The sequence below is a fragment of the Limanda limanda genome, chromosome 10 (genome assembly GCF_963576545.1).
Source record: "Limanda limanda chromosome 10, fLimLim1.1, whole genome shotgun sequence".
Classification (NCBI taxonomy): Eukaryota; Metazoa; Chordata; class Actinopteri; order Pleuronectiformes; family Pleuronectidae; genus Limanda; species Limanda limanda.
Window position 1 is genome coordinate 13,001,473 of NC_083645.1, and position 20,514 is coordinate 13,021,986.

At 42.1% G+C, this 20,514-nt stretch overlaps 2 protein-coding genes across 2 annotated transcripts; one reads left to right on the forward strand and one right to left on the reverse strand.

The window, feature by feature from the left end:
- Positions 1 to 422: 422 nt before the first annotated feature.
- Positions 423 to 5,579, reverse strand: fbxl3l (F-box and leucine-rich repeat protein 3, like). The gene is given in 9 exon segments (XM_061079121.1): positions 423 to 431; positions 1,623 to 2,227; positions 3,567 to 3,666; positions 3,668 to 3,739; positions 4,367 to 4,489; positions 4,753 to 4,832; positions 4,835 to 5,015; positions 5,017 to 5,104; positions 5,569 to 5,579. Coding segments are annotated over 9 exon segments (1,269 nt in total).
- Positions 5,580 to 6,731: 1,152 nt separating this feature from the next.
- atp7a (ATPase copper transporting alpha) lies at positions 6,732 to 20,447 on the forward strand. Its single transcript, XM_061079464.1, has 23 exons — positions 6,732 to 6,973; positions 8,059 to 8,189; positions 9,452 to 9,956; positions 10,422 to 11,198; positions 11,453 to 11,656; positions 11,754 to 11,917; positions 12,160 to 12,321; positions 12,428 to 12,504; positions 12,714 to 12,936; positions 13,134 to 13,367; positions 13,499 to 13,590; positions 13,815 to 13,942; positions 14,416 to 14,570; positions 14,661 to 14,795; positions 14,963 to 15,157; positions 15,368 to 15,550; positions 15,648 to 15,861; positions 16,020 to 16,166; positions 16,313 to 16,455; positions 17,149 to 17,352; positions 17,781 to 17,898; positions 18,001 to 18,103; positions 18,517 to 20,447. Exons 2-23 carry the CDS (start codon positions 8,070 to 8,072, stop codon positions 18,788 to 18,790), a joined length of 4,557 nt encoding a protein of 1,518 aa, XP_060935447.1. The 5' UTR covers positions 6,732 to 6,973; positions 8,059 to 8,069; the 3' UTR covers positions 18,791 to 20,447.
- Positions 20,448 to 20,514: the final 67 nt, after the last annotated feature.

Sequence of the window (20,514 nt, forward strand, 5' to 3'; positions counted from 1 at the left end):
AAAAATATGTCTTTTTATAGGCTGGGCCTGTGATTAGTTTGGTTGTAAAACTCATACATTTGTGGAATAGATGAAGAAATAATGTTTCCTTCAAAGGTGCCTGTGTGCCTACGTGTGTGTTTGTGTGAGACATGTAACAAGTAAAAAGGTCAATTCAGAAGAATGTGAAGAAAAAGGCTCCTGAGCTGCAGAGTCTGATGCTTTCTTTCTGGAAATGGAGTGTGCACAAGCCGAATCCACTTGTTAAAAGGGCTGAGTTATCATTGGCATGCTGGTACTTCATTATGCAGCAGCAGCAGCAGCTCTGCTTATATAACGTCCCACTGACTCCAGTTAGACCACTGCTGCCCTCTACTGCTGGAAACTAAGAGCTGCAGAAAGGTCAAATGGGACAAAGTCAGAAAAACACATCAGACCAGGCTTCAGTGCATCTGAGGCACGAGAGCACACAAGTGAATCAACCACATTTTTACTGAGGATCAAAAGTGTGAGTAAAAAGAAAATGTCAGTTACCCTGAAGCAGACCTTAGCGAACTGCTGCACATACAGGAAAACCATGTAAACCTACATGATATGCTTTACATTTAATTGATAAATACAATCTTTAGGGTTTTAATGCTCCACAATGCAGCACCACATGCGGTATAGGCCTGTTTAAGTCGTATTTTGCTTAAAATACATTTGTACAATATGGTAGAAAAAAATAATGCAACATGAAAATATGATTAACAGGTATTTAGCACAAAGGCCTCTATTTTAAACATAAAACAACATAAAAAGATTAAGTCTTGAGAACATCTGTTTCAACCAGGATTCATAGATTACCAGGAAGGTTAAAAAATAAAGAAGACAAGAAACAATCATTTAAAAAAAAACGTAAAAATGAGTCTTCAATAAATATCAATTCCATTAATTGCATGTCCTGCACATTAAGGATGATAACCTGTAATAACAACTTAGATGAAACAACAATGTTTCACGGCCACTGTCTTTTCTGTCTTTGGAGAACAACTGGACACATTTAGTGGACTGACAATAACTTCAGTCTATAAGCGTAGAGAATAAGCTGTAGTAGATGTAAATTTCGATGGATATAAAATCAATGTCAATAGTGAAAGTACAAGTTCCTATTAATACTGATTGTCTCCTGCTCAGTTCAGAAATCATTGGTATGAACACTTGAATGTTTCAAATTGAGTTCAACGCATTATAACACCATTTGAAGCCTTTAAATCAAATAACAAACGAGTTACAGACGGCCCAGCATTCGAATTGAAATGTTGTAGGTTAGGATGAAATAGTTAGGTCCCCTCTCACGCAATCACAAATAGACAAGAACACAAAAGACCTATTGTGTTTTACATGAATGTGTAATGGCTGTTCTGACAGTGACAGCAGCAACTGGAAACTCTTGTTATCTCACTGCTTCATTTTTGTTAAGAAAAAAAAACAGGTAATAACATAGTTTTACCATAAAATAAGACCTGGAATGAGGTGTACAGTTCCACAGTACATTGAGTAGCTGTGGACACACTGTTTAAATCACTCATTTAATCCTCACACAGTAAGTCCATGAACATCATGAACTTCATTACCAGCCCTACTCTCCGGCTCCAGCCTACCAGGTGGGCATCATATCGGGGAACCACATGCGACATGTTGTAGCTGCTGTCTGGGATCAGCACCTCCTCCAGGATTGACAGCTGAGTCAGCCTTCCCCCGCACATCTTCACAAATTCCAGAAAGCCACTGCAGGTCACCACGCACTCGGCGAGCCCAATGGCCGTCAAGCTCTTGCAGCGCTCTGCGATCTGGATCAGCTCCTGGTCCGGGGGCCCCAGACCGTTGGCACACACCACCAGCTCCACCAGCCGAGGGCAGTTCAGTCTAATGCGGCCCAGCATCTCTTTGCTGACGGCCCGGCTGAAGTACAGGTGGGTGACGGGAGTTTCCTCTCGGAGGAAGGGATCAAACTCCTCCTCGTAGAGGAAGAAGTACATGACGATGGTCACCTTGGGCGAGTGTCGGACCAGAGCCTGACAGCTGCTCCTCTTGATGGTGTGAAAGTGCGTCTGACCGTGGTTTTCGCTCACCACATCAATGCGCAGGTGCTTCAGGTGGACGTGTTTTTCAGAGGACAGAGCAAGCAGGATCTCATCACTGAGGAGGTGGTAGTGCAATGCCAGCTCCCTTAGGCCATGGCACTGATCTGCCACACACAGGATACATGTGGAGAGAAAGATAGTTTTAATAAGAACATATCCCTTTAAAAAGAAATTATTAGAAATGAGAAGAATTAAAATAAGAACAGTGATTTCATTGAGCCAGTATAGCAGTAAGATGGATTGCCATTAATAAATAAAAGTAATTGTCACTGGAAGATGGCTTTCTTCCAGGGCTTAGCAATACGGCCAAACATTATATCAAGATAAACAATATCATATCAGTCGATATGGATTATCATCAAGATAAGAATTTTTGTGAAGTTTAAAGACAGATTCTCGCTCCTGAGTGAAGGTTGTGGTGGTGGATCAGGATGGTGGATTTTGATCATGATGGTAGATTGGGTTGGTGCATTGTGATCGTGATGGCGGCAGCTGGCCATGGTAATGAATCATGATAGTGGTGGAAACTGATCATGGATTATGATTACAACAAGACTGTTTGATAAACAATATGCCTACTACACATCTGCTAAAAACTGGTTCTTCTAATAAATGTAGTGAATATTGTAATTTTGTTGCTGTGTTCAGCTACATTTGTCATGTGTCTCTCTCTGAGATTTCTACGTGCTCTCAGTTAATACGTTTTTGGTAGTTTTTCCTGTTGAGGCCTAAGGACAGTGGATGTCACGGCTTGTTAAACCCTGTGAGACAAATTGTGATTATGAATATGAGCTGTACAAATAAAATTGGATCGATAACTGATAATGAACAGCAAAACATTTAGTAATCTGAGGTAGATAAATCATGTGTATAGGTATACTTTTTTTATATGTATTGTTGACATTATATTGCTTTTTTTTTTTATTTTGTTTTAGCCTTTACCTTATTTCTTCTATTGTGTTAATATTAGTGTTGAAGTAAGTGAAATATCTTGACTGCAACTTGTTGTCCTCACTTTCACTTCCCGCAGACGTCATCATGTCAAAGTTAAAACATGTTTGTTGTTTGACCACATATCTGCAACAACGACATTCCCATCAGCTTAAGTCTTGTTTAGTTATAATTAGCAAATGTTAGCATGCTACACTTAAATGGTGAACATGAAAAACAATAGTATAAAACATAATAGAACTGCTGGCACTATAGACTCAATCTTTTTTATAAATGCATTTGTCTTGCATTTGCTATCAGACGGTCAAAACGTAAAGCAACATGTGTCCCTCTTGTGGCCTAGAAATTTAAGACACTTGCCTCACCTCAGTGTCCCAGTTCAAGCTCAGCATGAGACATCAGCCACGTCTCATTGCACCGTTCTCCCTCTTTTCATTCCCTGTACTCTCTCTGCTGACTCATACAGTAAAAGGAAAACATCAAAATCCTTTAAAGAAAATATACATTAACCTGCTGGGGAGACATGAGGACAGCTGCTCATCTTCAGCAGCTTGAGCGTGTCCCTGTTGTTGGCAACCAGCACCTTCAAGGACGGGTCGTCCACTTCGGGGGTCATCAATCTTGATAGAGGACAGGGACTCGGAGTTGACAAACACCTGGATCAGTGCAGACACAAAGTGAGCCTGAGGAGGACAAGCAGACAGGTCAGAAGATTATTTTTTAGCAATAAGCACAAATTAAATCCATTAAGATTTAGATTAGATTAGATTCAACTTTATTGTCACTGCACAGTACAAGTACTTATAAAACGAAATGCAGTTTAGCGTCTAACCAGAAGTGCAAAAAAAGGCAGTAAAAGTGCACAGTATTGTGCATATTAAAGTGAAAATGTAAACAAATAAGATCTGTACAGTAAGAAATATATATGGAATATTACAATATTAACAGGAATTGTAAGATATAAGGACGATGAATACACTATGAGCAGGATAAAAATATAAATATATATAAATATTAATACACTATAGGTGGGGTAATACAGTAGTAAAAAAAGTAACAGTAGTGCAAATGTACAAATGTTCAAATGATCAGTTGTTGGAGGAGGGTGTGTGGCAGTGTGTGGCAATAAGAAGTATATGAGTATTGTGCATATTAAAGTGAAAATGTAAATAAATGTAAATAGATGCAATCAACAACGAGGAGAGGTGAAAACAATCTGCGGTTGCACATGCTTCTGAAATACCTGATGTGACTCACCCACCTCCTTGTGTGCAACAAGTAGAGCATCGGTAAAAGAAGCGGTCTCTTACCTGGGACACATCCATGAAGCTGGGCCGTGCTGTGGAAATCAGCCCCAGGGTCTTAATGGTGCAGTTCACCAGCTGGGAGAGAATGTCACAGGCCGGCTCTTCGCACTCTATGCAGCTGTCCACCTGATTTACCAGCAGTGATTCACCGTTCACACAGAGAGAGAAAATCGCACAAAATTAGAAATGGGAAAGATGGAGGTCTGATAATCATTTCAGCTTGGATGTGTTAAGTCTGCTAACACCAAGACATCTGATGAGTCATGATGGATTGTGAAGCAGATGGTTTGGGTTAAGGAGGGCACATGATGATTTTGAAGCAGCCGTGTTGTGAAAATGGAGGAGTGGAAAAGGGAGAGGAAAGGGCCGACAGCAAAGGAGGCTTTTACCTTAAAGCTGACGTACTGCATGTGCTGGCCGTGCTTCTTGATGATCTGCTGAATGAGGTTAGGGTGAGTGGAGCGTAGGTCGGCTGATTGAGCTCAAACTCAAACCCCCTCCACAGGTCAGGGGTGTGAAAGACCTCATTCCATCGGCGGCACACAGACGAGTCCTTGGCCCGGTCTATGAGGGACAGATGATGGAAGATCTGCAGGACGACGTGGTGGGGCAGGTTACCCCAGTCCTCTGATGGAGACAGGGCCAAGCTGGACGCCCCCCTTCTTCTGTCTCTTAGCCCTCTGCTTGTGGGAAGAGAAGGTCGGGCACTTTGATTTGAAACCTGTCCGTCCTCGCTTCATTCTGATTCAGATCAGCACACTGTTGGATCATGGTAGATCAGAAATCGTTCAAAAACTACTGCAACCACAACAGTTCATGCACATTTAAACATCTGCAGCATCTTTTTTCAATGGAATATTATGAAAGTAGAATGAGACTATAGTGTTAACTCACACTCAGGGTGACAGTGCAGTAAATTTAGAATTGATTTTCAAAACATGAACAACCGATGAGCTCCCTTTGAAAATCACCACAGTGGACACAACCTGCATTGAAACGAGTAATCAAATACTGTATAATCAACTGTTATAATTATATAAGTGATGGGAAACTCACCTCAGACACTGCAGAGACCAAATATAAAGTGATGATGAAGCCTCACTACCAAGATCACTCCCAGTCTCATGGGAGCAAACCTTTCACTCAGTCTCAGTAGAATGATGTTGTCTATTTACATGCATGAATCACCAAGCTAAAAGCTCTACCTCAGCTTCATATGTCATCAGGTTCATAACTGGGGGGCAGCTGCTATTTTCCACAGCCTTAGAGCCTGTATCTGATTGTGAACTGACAAATAACTTGAAGCACCACTTGCACCTGCATTTAAAGTTTTTTTTAAAATGTTCAATATATATCTTCACTTCTAAGCTTCTATATGTCCTCGCTTTTGGGCTTCAGCTACAGGCTCCAAACGTACAGAGCCTGTAAAGTCTGCTTACAGACATTTTGGTCGATTCTGAACATGCATATGTGGCTAAATGAATAAATGAAAAAAAAAAACACCTACTACATTATAATTATTATTATATATATAATCTTATTATTAACATGTTTCAGTGAGGGAAAGACGTGAATTTGGAACTGAATTGATAAACTGGATGTTTTATTATAAGATACAACTGGCCCCATCACAGTGTAACACAACACAATCCTGCTGTTTAACATAGACTACTTTCTTTTTTTAGAGGATGATGGTGTGACGTTAATATATTGTTTTACATCGCATGTGTCACGTCATGATAATTCAGTCTCTTGTGCCGCCCTCTCGGCATTTTTCACCCTAGGCAACCGCCTATGTCGCCTATACCAGGAGCCGCTCCTGAAGACAAGAGAGACACACATGTCTCTGCTTCCACTGGTGAAAGTCGACTTACATTAACTGCAGCTCGTTCCCTTACATCAGTGTGTGGGATTTAGTGTGTTTTAGTTATTCTAATGTCATGAACCCGTGACCAGAGAGCACAGGATACTCTGAGAAAGTGGGTCAATGTGTCACTGTCTGTGTGTGTGTGTTTGTGCTTGTGTGTGTGTGTGAGTGAGTGAGTGAAGTCCTCACAAGAAGAGAAGGTAAGGTATACATGTATGTATTTATGTATTTAGTATGTATAGATGTATGTTTGTATGCAAACACACAAATATATAATTATAATATAAACACATGCAACGCTTCAAAATGCATGTGCTCGGGCCCGCTCAGTCCTGCTTTGCAATCCTAGAAATTTTAGTTTTTTTTTGGTAATATGTACAGAGTGTAAATTAGCTGCTGCTGTGTGTTCAGGCTCCCTGTAACGGAACCACAGCCTGACAGACCACACGCAGGGCAGCACTCATTGGCTCCGCCTCTCTGAGCTGCTGCCGTAGGTCACGTCGGCGTCGGCGTGAGAAGCAGAAACAAAAACAGCCCTCGGATCTGAATCCCGAGGAAACCGCGGAGGAGAAGTCTTTTACAGCCGGCGCCGCGGTTCCCCTCATGCAGCACGATGCCGGCCCGCGTCCACGTAGCTGTTCGTAGCGCAGTGTGAAGATGCTAGCTAGTTAGCTAGCTTCCTTTTAGCCTCACCGCCTGACAGCCGAGGTCCAGAGCCTGGAGCTAACTTCCTCCGGAGCAAGGTAAGAGCTGGCTCTTCTCTTTCACCCTGACTTCAAGTCCCTGAGTGTCGTAACAGGCGACACATTTTACTAGCGATGTGAGTTTCTTGTGGACACCACAGCTAGCTCTTAATGAAAGGTTCTAGGTTCTCAGTTTGGGGAGTTTAGCAACAGGCAGTCAACTTGACTTGAAGTTTAACACATACTATTTAGCTGGGTCAAGCTAGCTCCCTGTTAGCTGCTCTAACCCTGGCTAAAGGAAATTCAAGAGCTAGAGCAACACGAGTCTCTAAACGTTTGAGAACCTCACATTGTCTTTGACTGCCTCGGGTTTAAAGAGCAGGTTTAGCGGGTCTGGGATCCGTTTCCAGGGTTGACAGTGAGTGTGTCTCTGAGACCGATTTGAATGTTCCTGGTCATGGAGACCCAGTGGCTGAAGTGACTCTTGTTCCTGCTCCCTGTCATGATTCCTCAAAGGAAGTCATTATATCTGCGTTTAAATGTCCCTGAATATGTCTCATATCTGTCAGCGCGTCACTGTAGTGCAGGTAGTTTTGATGTAAGTGAAATCATGTCAAACGTCAACAGATAGATCTGAACCTTTAAACGTTACTGGTTTTATAACCAGTTCATTGCATTGAGGGAAAGAAACATGAAGTTAATGACCCACCCTAGTCATTTTACATTTTCTTATTCTTCAGGTACAAAAAAGCTTTGTTTTGTTTTGGCCGGGGGCAGGAATAGTGCTATAGCAGCTTTTGGCTTGGCTCCAAAGATTTTTTCTTAACAGGATTATAATTTGTTTCTTTGCCAAAGTTTATCCTAGATTTCCTAGAAATGGCAAAATAATCAAATCAGGCTTTTAAAATATAGAGAAATCTTGTTTTTCTAGGAATAAGTAGTAAGACTTTGATTTGTACAAAATGGCTTTTATTTGTCTAGTAAAACACTTTACAAAAATCTTCATACCTTTTGTTTTTTCCCAGTATCCTAACACGATATGTTTCAGTTTGTTTGGAGAGAGGAGCTTTTACTCTAATCACCCTGTGATGCTTTCAAGAACGACAATAAACCACAAAATACTTTGCTTCCTTTCATCCTTTTAGACAAAACAACCATGACTCAGACAGTCAGTCTGTGTTCCGTGACCCTCGGGGTGGAGGGTATGACATGTGGCTCCTGTGTCCAGTCCATAGAGCAGCGGATTGGCTCTCTCCCAGGAGTGATGCATATAAAGGTAAATGCATTGTTTGCAAAGATAAAGGAAGCTGTCTTGTGTCTAGGAGCATTTTACTGTTTTTCCACATTGAGGTGCGGCTCTTAAAATCTCCTGACGCAGAATTTCTTAAACACCACTTCCAGTTAAAAACAGGATCTGAAATCATATTGTTGTAATGATGCAGTCTTTATTTAACCCTGTGTAGAGGGCAGATATATACAGATCATTACATTAAATAAAGCTCCTGCCCATTTCAGGGTAATACAGTTAGATTAATCCCACAGTCCTTTTCCCTCAGGACCATTGGTCTGATTTACAATCAATATCTTGAGCCATTAGACAGACATAAGAGCTAAATTACAATAGTTGAGGCCTGTTGTTTAGTTTTCTGTGTGTTTACCCCTCTGGCTGTGGTTAAATGAGAATATAACACAATAATGTGCTCCAGATATAGCTCTGCCCTTTCCAGGACTGTGACAGCAAGTCGAAATGTAGTCGTCTGCTCCCACAGGAAATGTCATTTGTGTCTTAACAGAATTCAATGTCTGGTTTATTTTCTGGTAATCTATAAAGACAAGAGATCTGGGAGGAGTGAATAGATTTTTCTTTGTAGAATAGTTATTGTCTGAACTTTCCTTCATCCCCCATTCTCAGAAAGATGGTTAAGCCAACAGGAAGGCCCAATCACTCATTACTAACCCCACTCTATGATTTGTAACTTAAAGCTCAGTCTGGTGATCCCTGCAGTGTGTCACATGTTTGCTGACTTGAAGCAAAAGAAGGAGAGCTAAGGGTTGTTCTTTTGACAGAACATGCTCCAAGCTTAACAAGGCCATGGACCCATTTGACTCTCTTTATAATGTTAACCTCAATGCATGATCACAATAAAGAGGTAATTTCAAAGGTCACATAAGGCAAGCTTGTTCTTTGTACTGTATGCTGTGCAATCAATAACATTGATGACTCCACAGTAAGTTATTGAAATAAACATTCTGACTTTAGTCAGAATGTTTATTACTCTGAGTAATAACATCCTGAATTTAGCCCTTTGGCAAAGGCCACAAACCTGCATCAAATACATAATGTCTGACTGGCTTGCTAGTTAGCTATCTACTGTTTAATGAGATAATTCTACAAATGTTTTAAGTAATATGTTGAAGGAAAGTCCCCCCCAGTATCTTGATGTTTGATATTGTTATTAGCCTCTCTTGCTGAATTGATTTAGCTTGAGTCTGATTTTTTTTTTTTGGGAAACCCCTAATGTGACTTTTATTTTGCAGGTGTCTCTAGAGCAAAGGAATGCCACTGTCATATTTGACCACAGCCAACAGAGTCCAGAGTCTCTGTCAGAGGCTATCGAGGACATGGGCTTTGAATCAAGTCTATCTGCGTCCGTCACAGCCACACCGGTCTCTACAGAGACCCAGCTCGTCTCCACCTCAGGCCTGGCACCTGCAGCTCAAGAGGAGGCTTCAGAGAAGCTCTCCCAGATCCAGGGAGTCCTTGATGTCAGAGAAAGCCAGGTTCCCATGGGTCTCACTGTCACCTATGTTCCCTCCTTGACTTCACCCCTGCAGCTGAATGAGTTGGTGGCCAGCCTATCCGCTACGGAGATCCCTACACCCAGCAGTCCTGTGGAAAAAGGCCCGAATGTGTCCCCATCTCAAAGTAGGGCAGGAGATGTGGCACTCCTGAAGTTACGGATTGAAGGAATGACGTGCCACTCCTGCACCAGCACTATTGAAGGGAAGATCGGAAAACTGAAAGGGATTAACAAGATCAAAGGTGACGTACTTTACCTGTTAACAAGCTTGAGGTTATGTTACCTCACTGTCGAGCTAGAAGTGATTTTGTAACACATTTGCTGCACTATGTGGAAAGCTCGTCTTTCAGGTTACAGGTGTCCTATTATCGTGTCTCTGTATGTTCATTGCTAGCAGATTGCTCAGTGGGTATTAACCATGACTTGTGGAATTTACATTGCTGGCCGTCTTGTTAGGAGGAACATGAAGACAGATAGGATCAAGTTTGCACAGAACTGTCATTTTGTATAAATTGGCTGCATAGTCTGCCAACTGTGTGCTGTATATTCTATTTTTTTGTTAGTTAGCAGGATTATGCAAAAACTACTTGAATGTAAACATCAGGATCATATTTTCATGTCTAGTCACTTCCTGCTCTTGTGGAAAAAAAATCTATTCTCTGTGCTGTGTTTGAATAACATTTTTCTCATGTCTTTATTGTCCACAGTTGTATTAGACTCTCAGGAAGCGACAGTCGTCTACCTGACTTACCTCATCACCGTCCAAACCATCATCGACCAGATTGCCGTGGCCGGCTTCAAAGCTTTTGTCAAGTCCAAGCCCCGCCCTCTGAAGCTGTCCCCCAGTGAAATCGAACGTTTGGTCGATTCTCAAAAAACACCTGTGTCTTCACCATCAGAGACTTCAGAGGAGACAGAAGTCTTCATAGACATAACACTTGTCATGCTCAAAGTTAAGGGCATGCACTGCCATTCCTGTGTGGTCAATATCCAGGACAATATCTCCATGCTACCTGGTGTCTCCTCTGTGGAGGTCTCTCTGGAGAAGGAGAAGGCTTCCATCTGCCATGATCCTCTAAAGGTCACAGTGCCTCAGTTGCAGCAGGCAATTGAGGCGCTGCCTCCAGGACACTTCAAAACTCAACCCTGGGACTCAACTGACCCCCTCAGTCCTGTATCCGTATCGCCCACGTCTGCCTTATCATCGCCTCGGAATGCAGGAGCAATCCACGCCAAAGCTGCTGCTGCAAAGCCTTGTTTTACCCAGCCTCTGGCATCTGTAGTTAATATTCACATTGAGGGCATGACGTGCAACTCTTGTGTCCAGTCCATTGAAGGCATGATCTCTCAAAGGAAAGGCGTGGTGTCAGCACAGGTCTCTCTGGCTGATCACCAGGGGATCTTTGAGTATGATCCCCTTTTGACCACACCAAAGGAGCTAAGAGAGGCCGTAGAGGACATGGGCTTTGACGCCTTCCTACCTGGTGAGAGGAGAGATGGTGTGATTGTTGAGTTAGACAATTTTTTTACAAGTGGATAAAGCATTTTATTTGTGTGTTTTAAATATAGTATTATATGTAGATAGAGCTTTACTTTGATGCCCCCCAAGCATCTCCTCCTACAAGCAGCTTCTGTTCATTTGAATCTGCCAGTGAGGGTACTTGAAATGCAAAGATGAGACTCCATTGTTAACTGCAAATTTGGCCTCCCTTTAATAACTATAATTTGTTCTCCACAGCCACCAATTCGCTGCTGCCTTCACCAGAGCCCCGTGTCTCAAAGTCTTCAAGTCAAGCACATGTGAAAGATATTGAGATGGACAGTGACTTAAACAAACAAGGACGCAACAGCGACGAGCAGTCAAAATGTTACATTCAGATTGGAGGGATGACCTGTGCTTCCTGTGTGGCCAACATCGAAAGAAACCTTAAGAATGAACCTGGTCTGTAAATGCGTAAAATATTGACTTATTCTAATACTGTTTATCCATCTCATTGCTTTGATTAAGCTCTAAAGAGGAAATCTTTAATGTCGTACAGGTATCTACTCTGTTCTGGTGGCACTCATGGCCAGTAAAGCAGAGGTGCGTTACAACCCTGAGGTCATCGATCCTGTGAAGATAGCCGAGTGTGTGAAAGAGCTGGGCTTCACTGCCTCTGTGATGGAGAACTATGAAGGCTCAGACGGAAACCTAGAACTAGTGGTGAGTTAACGTAAAGTTGCATTTACACAAAGTGAATGTTGTATTAAAAAGGTGCATTGAACACAGTAACATTTAAACTTGAAATAGAAACGTTAAATATTTCCATCATATTTGAGAAGACTGCTTAATACATGCAACCTCCTCTTCAGTGGATGAAATTATACATTTCCTCCTCACTTCCATCCCTCTTTAATATATTTTTGTCCCTTTCTCTGCTTGTGCTTCTCTTCACCTTCTTTCAGGTCAGAGGAATGACGTGTGCCTCTTGTGTTCACAAAATTGAATCCAGCCTTATGAAAAAAAAGGGGATTATATATGCCTCTGTTGCCTTGGCAACCAACAAAGCACACGTTAAGTACGACTCAGAAATTATAGGCCCACGAGACATCATCAAGCAGATAGAGGTATTTCTCCTCCCTCTCTTTGGAAACTTCATATAATATCATTTGATTTAGAAGTGCTAAATCATAAAAGGGTTGGTTTGATCATTGCATTGATTTTTATTTGTAGAATCTCGGGTTTGAAGCATCTTTGGTAAAGAGGGATCGTACTGCCAGTCACCTGGACCACAGCAGAGAGATACGACAGTAAGTAACGGATGCAGTGACGTCGACACTGTATAAGGTTCTTTCAGAATTGAGTATATATGCAGTATTTTGCGGTATTTTTGTGTCCTAATTAATTACAGAGTATTTAGGACTTTATGTAAATTTTGATTTTTCTGACAAATTAGGATTTAAAACTAAAATACAAACCAAATTTAATCTCAAACTCAGAAATATTTTCACTCTTTCAGATGGAGGAAATCTTTCCTGGTGAGCTTGTTTTTCTGTGTGCCTGTGATGGGCATGATGATGTACATGATGATTATGGACCACCAGATGAGTGTTTCACATCAGCACAATGCCACGGTGGAGGACCGCAACCATTACCATGCCACCATGTTCCTGGAGAGACAGCTGCTCCCAGGCCTCTCCATCATGAACCTCCTCTCCTTCCTCTTCTGTGTCCCTGTGCAGGTACATCTAAGGAATTCTTAAACTTAAAACACGTTTTAAGTTTAGAATTGGAATGCGTGACCAATACAACTGCACTTTTTGGTGTCTTGTGTTTGCTTTGTGATCATGACGCTAAAACAGAATAAAGAGTCTTCATGAGAGGTGAGCAAGTCTGAATGAAAACTTTCTAATAAAGCTTCTGTTTTTCCTCTCCACAGTTCATCGGAGGTCGCTATTTCTACATTCAAGCTTACAAAGCAGTCAAACACCGATCTGCCAACATGGATGTGCTGATAGTTCTGGCTACCTCCATAGCGTTCACCTACTCGCTGGTCATCCTAATAGTGGCCATGGCGGAGAAGGCCAAAATCAACCCCATCACCTTCTTCGACACGCCACCGATGCTCTTCGTCTTCATCTCGCTGGGACGCTGGCTAGAACAGATAGCTAAGGTTGAGCTCATTAAAATAAACATTATTGTTATTATTTATGACATCCAAATGTCCTTTTAAAAACGTGTGAATTATCATCGTCTTTAAATTAATAGTCAGAAATTGTTTTGTGTGTCACTTCTTTCATTCAGAGCAAGACGTCTGAGGCTTTGTCCAAGCTCATGTCTCTACAAGCTACCGAGGCCACAGTGGTCACTCTCAGCAGTGACTCGTCCATTCTCAGGTACCTGTTCTCTACACTCACCTTTATTACAACCTTTCATATCTTAAGTTGGTTTTAGATAACAACAAATGCAAATATTTGCAGTTTAAATATCATTACAAGGGTCATAATAAACGCTGCTTATTCTGCATAAACAAGCTGCGAGTGAATTTCCACAGGAAGAATAGAAAAAAAAATGCCAATTCCATCTGGGACACGGTCTTAATCTCTGTTTTGTTGTTCAGTGAGGAGCAGGTGGATGTTGAGCTGGTGCAGAGGGGAGACGTGGTTAAAGTCGTCCCCGGGGGGAAGTTTCCAGTGGATGGCAGGGTCATTGAAGGGCACTCAATGGCTGACGAGTCTCTAATCACAGGTTCGTCCAATTGACTGAGAGAACAAGTATCTTTTATCGGTACGGTATGTGTCTGGTGTAAATACTGTAGTATGCTCAAATCTAACTATTCAGAAGTCAACCAGTGTAAACAAGCCATTTCTTCACACATTCCTTCCTGAGATGTGTGTCTTTTAGTTCTTTTACCATTTGAAAGAAGCTATTAAAACAGGATGAGACGAGAATCTGAAAATGTCAACACCAGCAACTTGCACAGTTAAATTTAAAATAGTTCTATAATTTCCTCATAATATTCTTCAGTGGTGAAACCTGCTGTTGCAATATCTACACAGACCAATCTATAATTGGCTTTAATGTATCAACTTTAAATTGCGACCACCATCAAACAAGTTAAACACCGAAGTACCAGTATTTACTCTGGATGTCCAGCTCCTGTTTCCTGCTGCTGCCTTGTACTGCTGTGTTTCTGAGCAGCTGTCTCTCCGTGTCTCCAGGTGAGGCCATGCCAGTGACGAAGAAGCCAGGGAGCATTGTGATTGCAGGCTCCATTAACCAGAACGGCTCTCTGCTCGTCAGTGCTACACATGTCGGCATGGACACTACTCTGTCTCAGATTGTCAAACTGGTGGAGGAGGCTCAGACTTCGAAGGTGAAATTTGCGATTTCTGCACCATATCATCCTGCGTGTCGGGTAACATTGATTGAGAAGGTGTGTAATTTCTCAAATTGTATTTTCTAGGCTCCAATCCAGCAGTATGCAGATAAGATCAGTGGCTACTTCGTACCCTTCATTGTTGTCATATCCGTGCTGACGCTGGTCGCCTGGATCATCATTGGGTTTTTGGATTTCTCGCTTGTGGAGAAGTACTTTCCTGTGAGTCACCTTTTCAGTCTGACTGATCTGACCATCTCCTCAGTGCAGCATCAGGAAATTACATCTCTTCTGCTCTATTCCTTTTCTACTGTTAAAAAAACAAACATATATACATAAGGCTGTGTCGTTAATGTATCTGATGATGTTGCCCCATTTCCTCCCTCCAGGGTTATGACAAGAGCATTTCCAGGTCCGAGGCAGTGATTCGCTTTGCCTTCCAGGCCTCCATAACTGTGTTATGCATCGCCTGCCCCTGTTCCCTTGGCTTGGCAACCCCGACAGCTGTCATGGTGGGCACAGGAGTTGGAGCCCAAAATGGCATTCTGATAAAGGGAGGAGAGCCACTTGAGATGGCACATAAGGTATGTTCATGAGGACACTCTAACATCCCTGATACTGTGTATAGTCAGCCAGTCATGTAACAGACCATCTGTCATTTTAAATACATAATAGCTCTGATTCACAAGCTTACAGAACATATCGGTATAGATGTACTGTAGCTGTGAATACATATCCTAAACCATTAAAAAGTATTTCAGGCTCACTTTTCTCATACCTCCTCTTATGTACAGGTACAGATAGTGGTGTTTGATAAGACTGGGACCATCACATACGGTGCTCCAACCGTTATCCAAGTCAAGATGGTTGTGGAGGGGAACAAGATGCCCCGTTCCCGCCTGCTGGCCATTGTGGGTACTAGTGAGAACAACAGTGAACACCCTCTGGGTTCAGCTATCACCAAGTACTGCAAACAGGTTGGTCTCTTCCTTGAATTTAACCTCCACACTCCACGATTCTCTACATATTCTAGATTTGTAACATTTTGTATTAAACATCCATTTCTGTGTGCAGGAGCTTGGCACGGAGTCTCTTGGCACATGCACAAACTTCCAGGCGGTGCCGGGCTGTGGCATCAGCTGTCAGGTCAGCAACACGGAGACCCTGCTGAAACAGGAGGACAGCGACAGTGAGGACAACAACCAGCGGAACAGCGTCCTCATTGAAATCAGTGACACCCGGACCACCACCAGCTCCCATCCACTCATCATGGACCCACAGCCTCCGAGTAAGTTGGGAAATGGAATCCTTTTGTTATGGTCGTGTATTCAGCAGAAATACTTGAATCTTATGATCTTATTCTTTCTATAATGAATAAACACAATAAAGGAACTTTTGTTCATTAGCCTTAATGTTTCCTTGCGGTTGTCTAACTTGTGTGTTCAGGCTTCGTCCAGACAGCCACTTATGTTGTGCTGATTGGCAACAGAGAGTGGATGAGGAGGAACTGCTTGCAGATCAGCCCTGATATAGATGAGGCCATGGTGGAGCATGAGCGCAGAGGACGCACTGCTGTTCTAGTAGCTGTAGATGGTAAAGTAGTGCAGTTTAAGTGCAAGGCTCATATATGATCTTTATCTCTTTTCTTTTTTTCATTTCTTACTGGTTAGATTTATATTATCCTCTAAAATATGTGTTGACAAAATAGTTTATTGTTAAACATTTGTGTTTGTGTGTAGACCTGCTGTGTGCGATGATAGCCATTGCTGACACAGTGAAACCTGAGGCTGAACTTGCCGTACGCACGCTCATCAACATGGGGCTGGAAGTTGTGCTGATGACCGGAGACAACAGCAAGACGGCACGGGCTATAGCTGCTCAGGTACAAGGAGACGCCACCATCTTTTAGTATTAAATTATATCACTGTTGTTCCATTTACGCCTGACATACACACTACTCCCCATTTTTAAAACAGAGAATTCTGGTAACGCTGCTAGCCCCATTTTAGTTTGAAATTCAGGGACTGCTTTGTTGTTTACTAAAGATGAGCAAAAATGAAGATGCTTGGAAACACTGATGCAGCCACATTAACCGCATGTGCTTCCTGTTTGTCTCCTATCAGTCACTATCAGTTTGACTACCAGCTGTGAAGGCAAAATGTCATGAACACTGTCTTCTCCTTCTCCTCTTCAGTCAAAAAACAATTCCCCTTTTTTACTTTTCATCATTGCTGTTTCTTATCTCTCACTGCACATGCCCAGTGTAGGTTCATGGTCACGTGATACGAGTTTTCATATGTGGTGGGGATTGCCATGTTTTAATATTATAACCGTCTTACGGACAGAGTGACAGTTTTTAAGTGATAATCTTCCCTTTTATGCAAACTTCAGCACACATGTTAAATACATGTGGCTGAGAATCACCCATGTTGATATAAAGTATATAAAAGTACAAAGCAATGTTTGAATATTATTCAGAAATGATCACACTTTTATACACTATAGTCATACCTTTTTAGTGCATTAATTAATCCATCATGTTTCCTTGTGTTGTCGGTCTGTGCTTGTCCTCCAGGTTGGAATCAAGAAGGTGTTTGCTGAGGTGCTTCCCTCCCACAAGGTGGCCAAGGTGGAACAGCTGCAGCAGGAGGGCAAGATAGTCGCCATGGTGGGTGACGGTGTAAACGACTCGCCCGCTCTGGCCATGGCTGACGTGGGTATCGCCATAGGAACTGGGACAGATGTGGCCATAGAAGCAGCAGATGTGGTGTTGATAAGGGTGAGATCAAATTAGAAGAATAGAACAATTATACAGAAATACAATTATCACACTTTACAAGTACACAGAGATTGAAACACAAATTATATTTTTTTACAAAAACAAGATGTTGACCTTAAGTCTCAGTTAAGGTCTTTATGATTTCCTTTTTTTGTATTATTAAAATAAAATTGTCATTGATTAATTTCCCTGATTTAAACATCATCTGTTTCATAAATGGAAAATGTGACATTTCAGTCTGGCAGCACAGAAGCAGTGTGAATCCACAGTATCACAGTAAATGTACAGTAATCAACACAGTATTATGTCATTACTGAAACCATAAGAATATTACAAATGATTCTTAAATATGTAAAACTGAAACCTAATCATCTCAGATGTGTTGTGCAAGTTTTCATGTAACCTCTTGTTTCTGGTCTTGTCCACAGAACGACCTCCTGGATGTGGTGGGGAGCATTGACCTATCTAAGAAGACTGTCAAGAGGATCAGGATCAACTTTATATTTGCTCTGATCTACAACCTGGTTGGCATTCCTCTCGCTGCTGGTAGGTGACCGCAAACAATCACCAGATATATTTGAAGTCAATCTGAACACTGACTATGATTGTTTTGACTACAGCAGTAATATGAAATTTGTCTGTTCAAAGGCATCTTCCTTCCCATTGGTCTGGTGTTACAGCCATGGATGGGCTCTGCTGCGATGGCTCTATCGTCTGTCTCTGTGGTTGTTTCCTCTCTTCTACTCAAATGGTAATGAGGAAATAAATTAATAATTCAGTTTTTCTCCCCTTGAGAATAATCATCTAAAGCACAAACTCTGGAGGATTTCCGTAAACTTGGGTCCAGATTTTCTTCGGAGTTTGCCTTACACATATGAACTTGGTTTACAGCATATTGACTCTGCCGTCCTCACCAAAAGCTCTCTTGATATCTGTGTCCATTAATGTCTACTAGAAGTATCTCTTACTCTGTTCTTACATTAGCTCATTCGCACATTCTCCAGAGTTTTCACCAGGAGGCTGGCAGGAGAACCTCCGGAGAAAGTCCAGAGGCTCTTACTACATTTGAGTTCTCACATACAGAGTTCAGTGCGGGTCTGAAAGCAGCTTCAACCATTTTCCAAATCCCGTTCCAAATTTGTCTTTCTCTGTGCTATTTTCCAGTTACACTAAACCCACCGCAGAGATGTTGGAGGCTCGACTGGGTAACAGCAGCAGGCGGCAGGGCAGCCTGTCTGATGTCAGCATCCACATCGGCATGGGTGACGTTCGTCGTCCCTCCCCCAAACTCAGCCTGCTGGACCGCATCATCACCTACAGCCGGGCCTCGATCAACTCCCTGCGCTCCGACAGGCACTCGCTCAACAGTTTGGCTCTCAGTGAGCCGGACAAACACTCTCTGCTGGTGGGGGAGGCGCAGTGCGAGGAGTTCTGCTGAATACGTAAGACTCACGTGGTCTTGCAATGACTTTTGTGAGCTGGAGCAGATAGTAACGGCCTTAATTCAACACTAGGCCTCGCTGACAGGGTTTCTATTGAATAGTGGCCCATCCATCTGCTGTAGATGCCTCAGGGCAGCACTGCTGACTTGCTTACATGCCCCTTGTTTTCTTTTAGCTCACCCAGTGGATCACATGCACTTCAGAGCATGTTTCTCCTCCTTCAGCAGCAGACTATCTTTTGTTGAGGTAACCGCCCTCAGGCACCAACACATTGACACGTGGGTCACTGTGTGAGTGTTCAGGGGCACGAAGCGTCTTTAAAGCCTTGAAGCAGGTGTCCACATCCAGGAAACAGAGTGATGATCAGCTCTGCAGCTGTGGTCACCTGCAAGTACAATCTTTAACATCTATCCAAAGACATTATAACAGTGGTGCTGCTTGTGAGAGTCGACACTACAGAGTTATACTTTAAAGAATTTTCCTAACGCGGAAAAGTATAGTAACACTTGTATTATTCTATTCCAGAGTATTTATGTTACCTTTATTTATCTTTTTTCATTATATCCTGTGGAACAATGAAGTTGTTGAATCAAAATGCCAATCTTTTTTTTCAGTCTCCCAAAATATGTAATTACTAAGCAGCATAGATACAAAAAACCTCAATCTTAAGACTTGTTACTTGCTGCAAACTCAAATTTGTGCAAACCATCAGTGAAGTGAAACAGAATGTGAGTTTGACCCAAGTGCCATTTGAAATGCAACATCGGCAAAGTCCAACACATTCCAAAGATAACATGGTAGTACAGATGTTACCTTGGACACAATGTGCACAAAGTGGGAACCGAGATAAGGTCAAAGCAGAGAGGAAGAGCCGACTGAATTGTGAAGCCGACTATAGACTCTGCTCTGTGGTTGTGTCATCCCTCTGCATCTTTAGTTAACTATACAACATGTGTGTTAGTGAATGTGAACATTACTCATTGTCAAACAGAAATTATTACATGTGTGAAGTGTTGTTGGTGCTTGGGTTACTCAATTTGCCTGCTGCAAACATAAGGTTTGTGTTATGAAAAGGCTGAACTGTAAATGTGTTCTTTTTGCCAACGCACTCGGCACTTCTACATTTCTGCTTTTTACGTATGATGATTATTTTTCATGTTCTTGGTCCTTGAACTCTGAGAAGCAGGAACCCCAGCAGGTTCAGACTAAACACAACTGTGTCCCAACACCTCCACCAAATGAGTTACTGAGATACAAAATTGACATGAAATCCAATTGTACAGTTGTAATTTTAAATCACATCTTGAAATTGTTTAAGGAGATTTAAAGTGATCTCAAAGATGTTTTTGCTTCACTTTCTGCTGTATTGAATCACTTTTGTGCAGCTATACTATGACTTTTGTGTCCAAACTTTTTGTGTGTTATTGTCTGGTGGAGAAAAGAGCCATCAGATTGGCCTGCCGTTTTCCCAAGATGCATTGTGTTCACAGCTTCTGAGTGTCACAATGACGAGATGTAGTGTTGCGCATTGCTTGGTGAAAAGGGTCCATTCAGTTGTGTGTGTGCAGGTAAATGAAGTGAGTCCATGTTTCCCATCTTTCATTGTTCTTCTGAACATTATGTGCCTTGGAATAAAACGTTTTTGTAACGTCACCCTGCTGTATTCACTTAAAACCAGAAGGTGGTGCTGTTGGGCTATGTGCCCGTCATTTAAAAAACA

What these genes read in the sequence shown, in the direction of transcription:
- atp7a (XM_061079464.1), top strand. Translation starts at nt 8,070, where the DNA reads ATGACTCAGACAGTCAGTCTGTGTTCCGTGACCCTCGGGGTGGAGGGT. An exon ending in CAGGAGTGATGCATATAAAG is followed by an intron (nt 8,190 to 9,451) that starts GTAAATGCATTG and finishes TTTATTTTGCAG; the next exon opens with GTGTCTCTAGAGCAAAGGAA. An exon ending in TGTTCTAGTAGCTGTAGATG is followed by an intron (nt 16,167 to 16,312) that starts GTAAAGTAGTGC and finishes GTTTGTGTGTAG; the next exon opens with ACCTGCTGTGTGCGATGATA.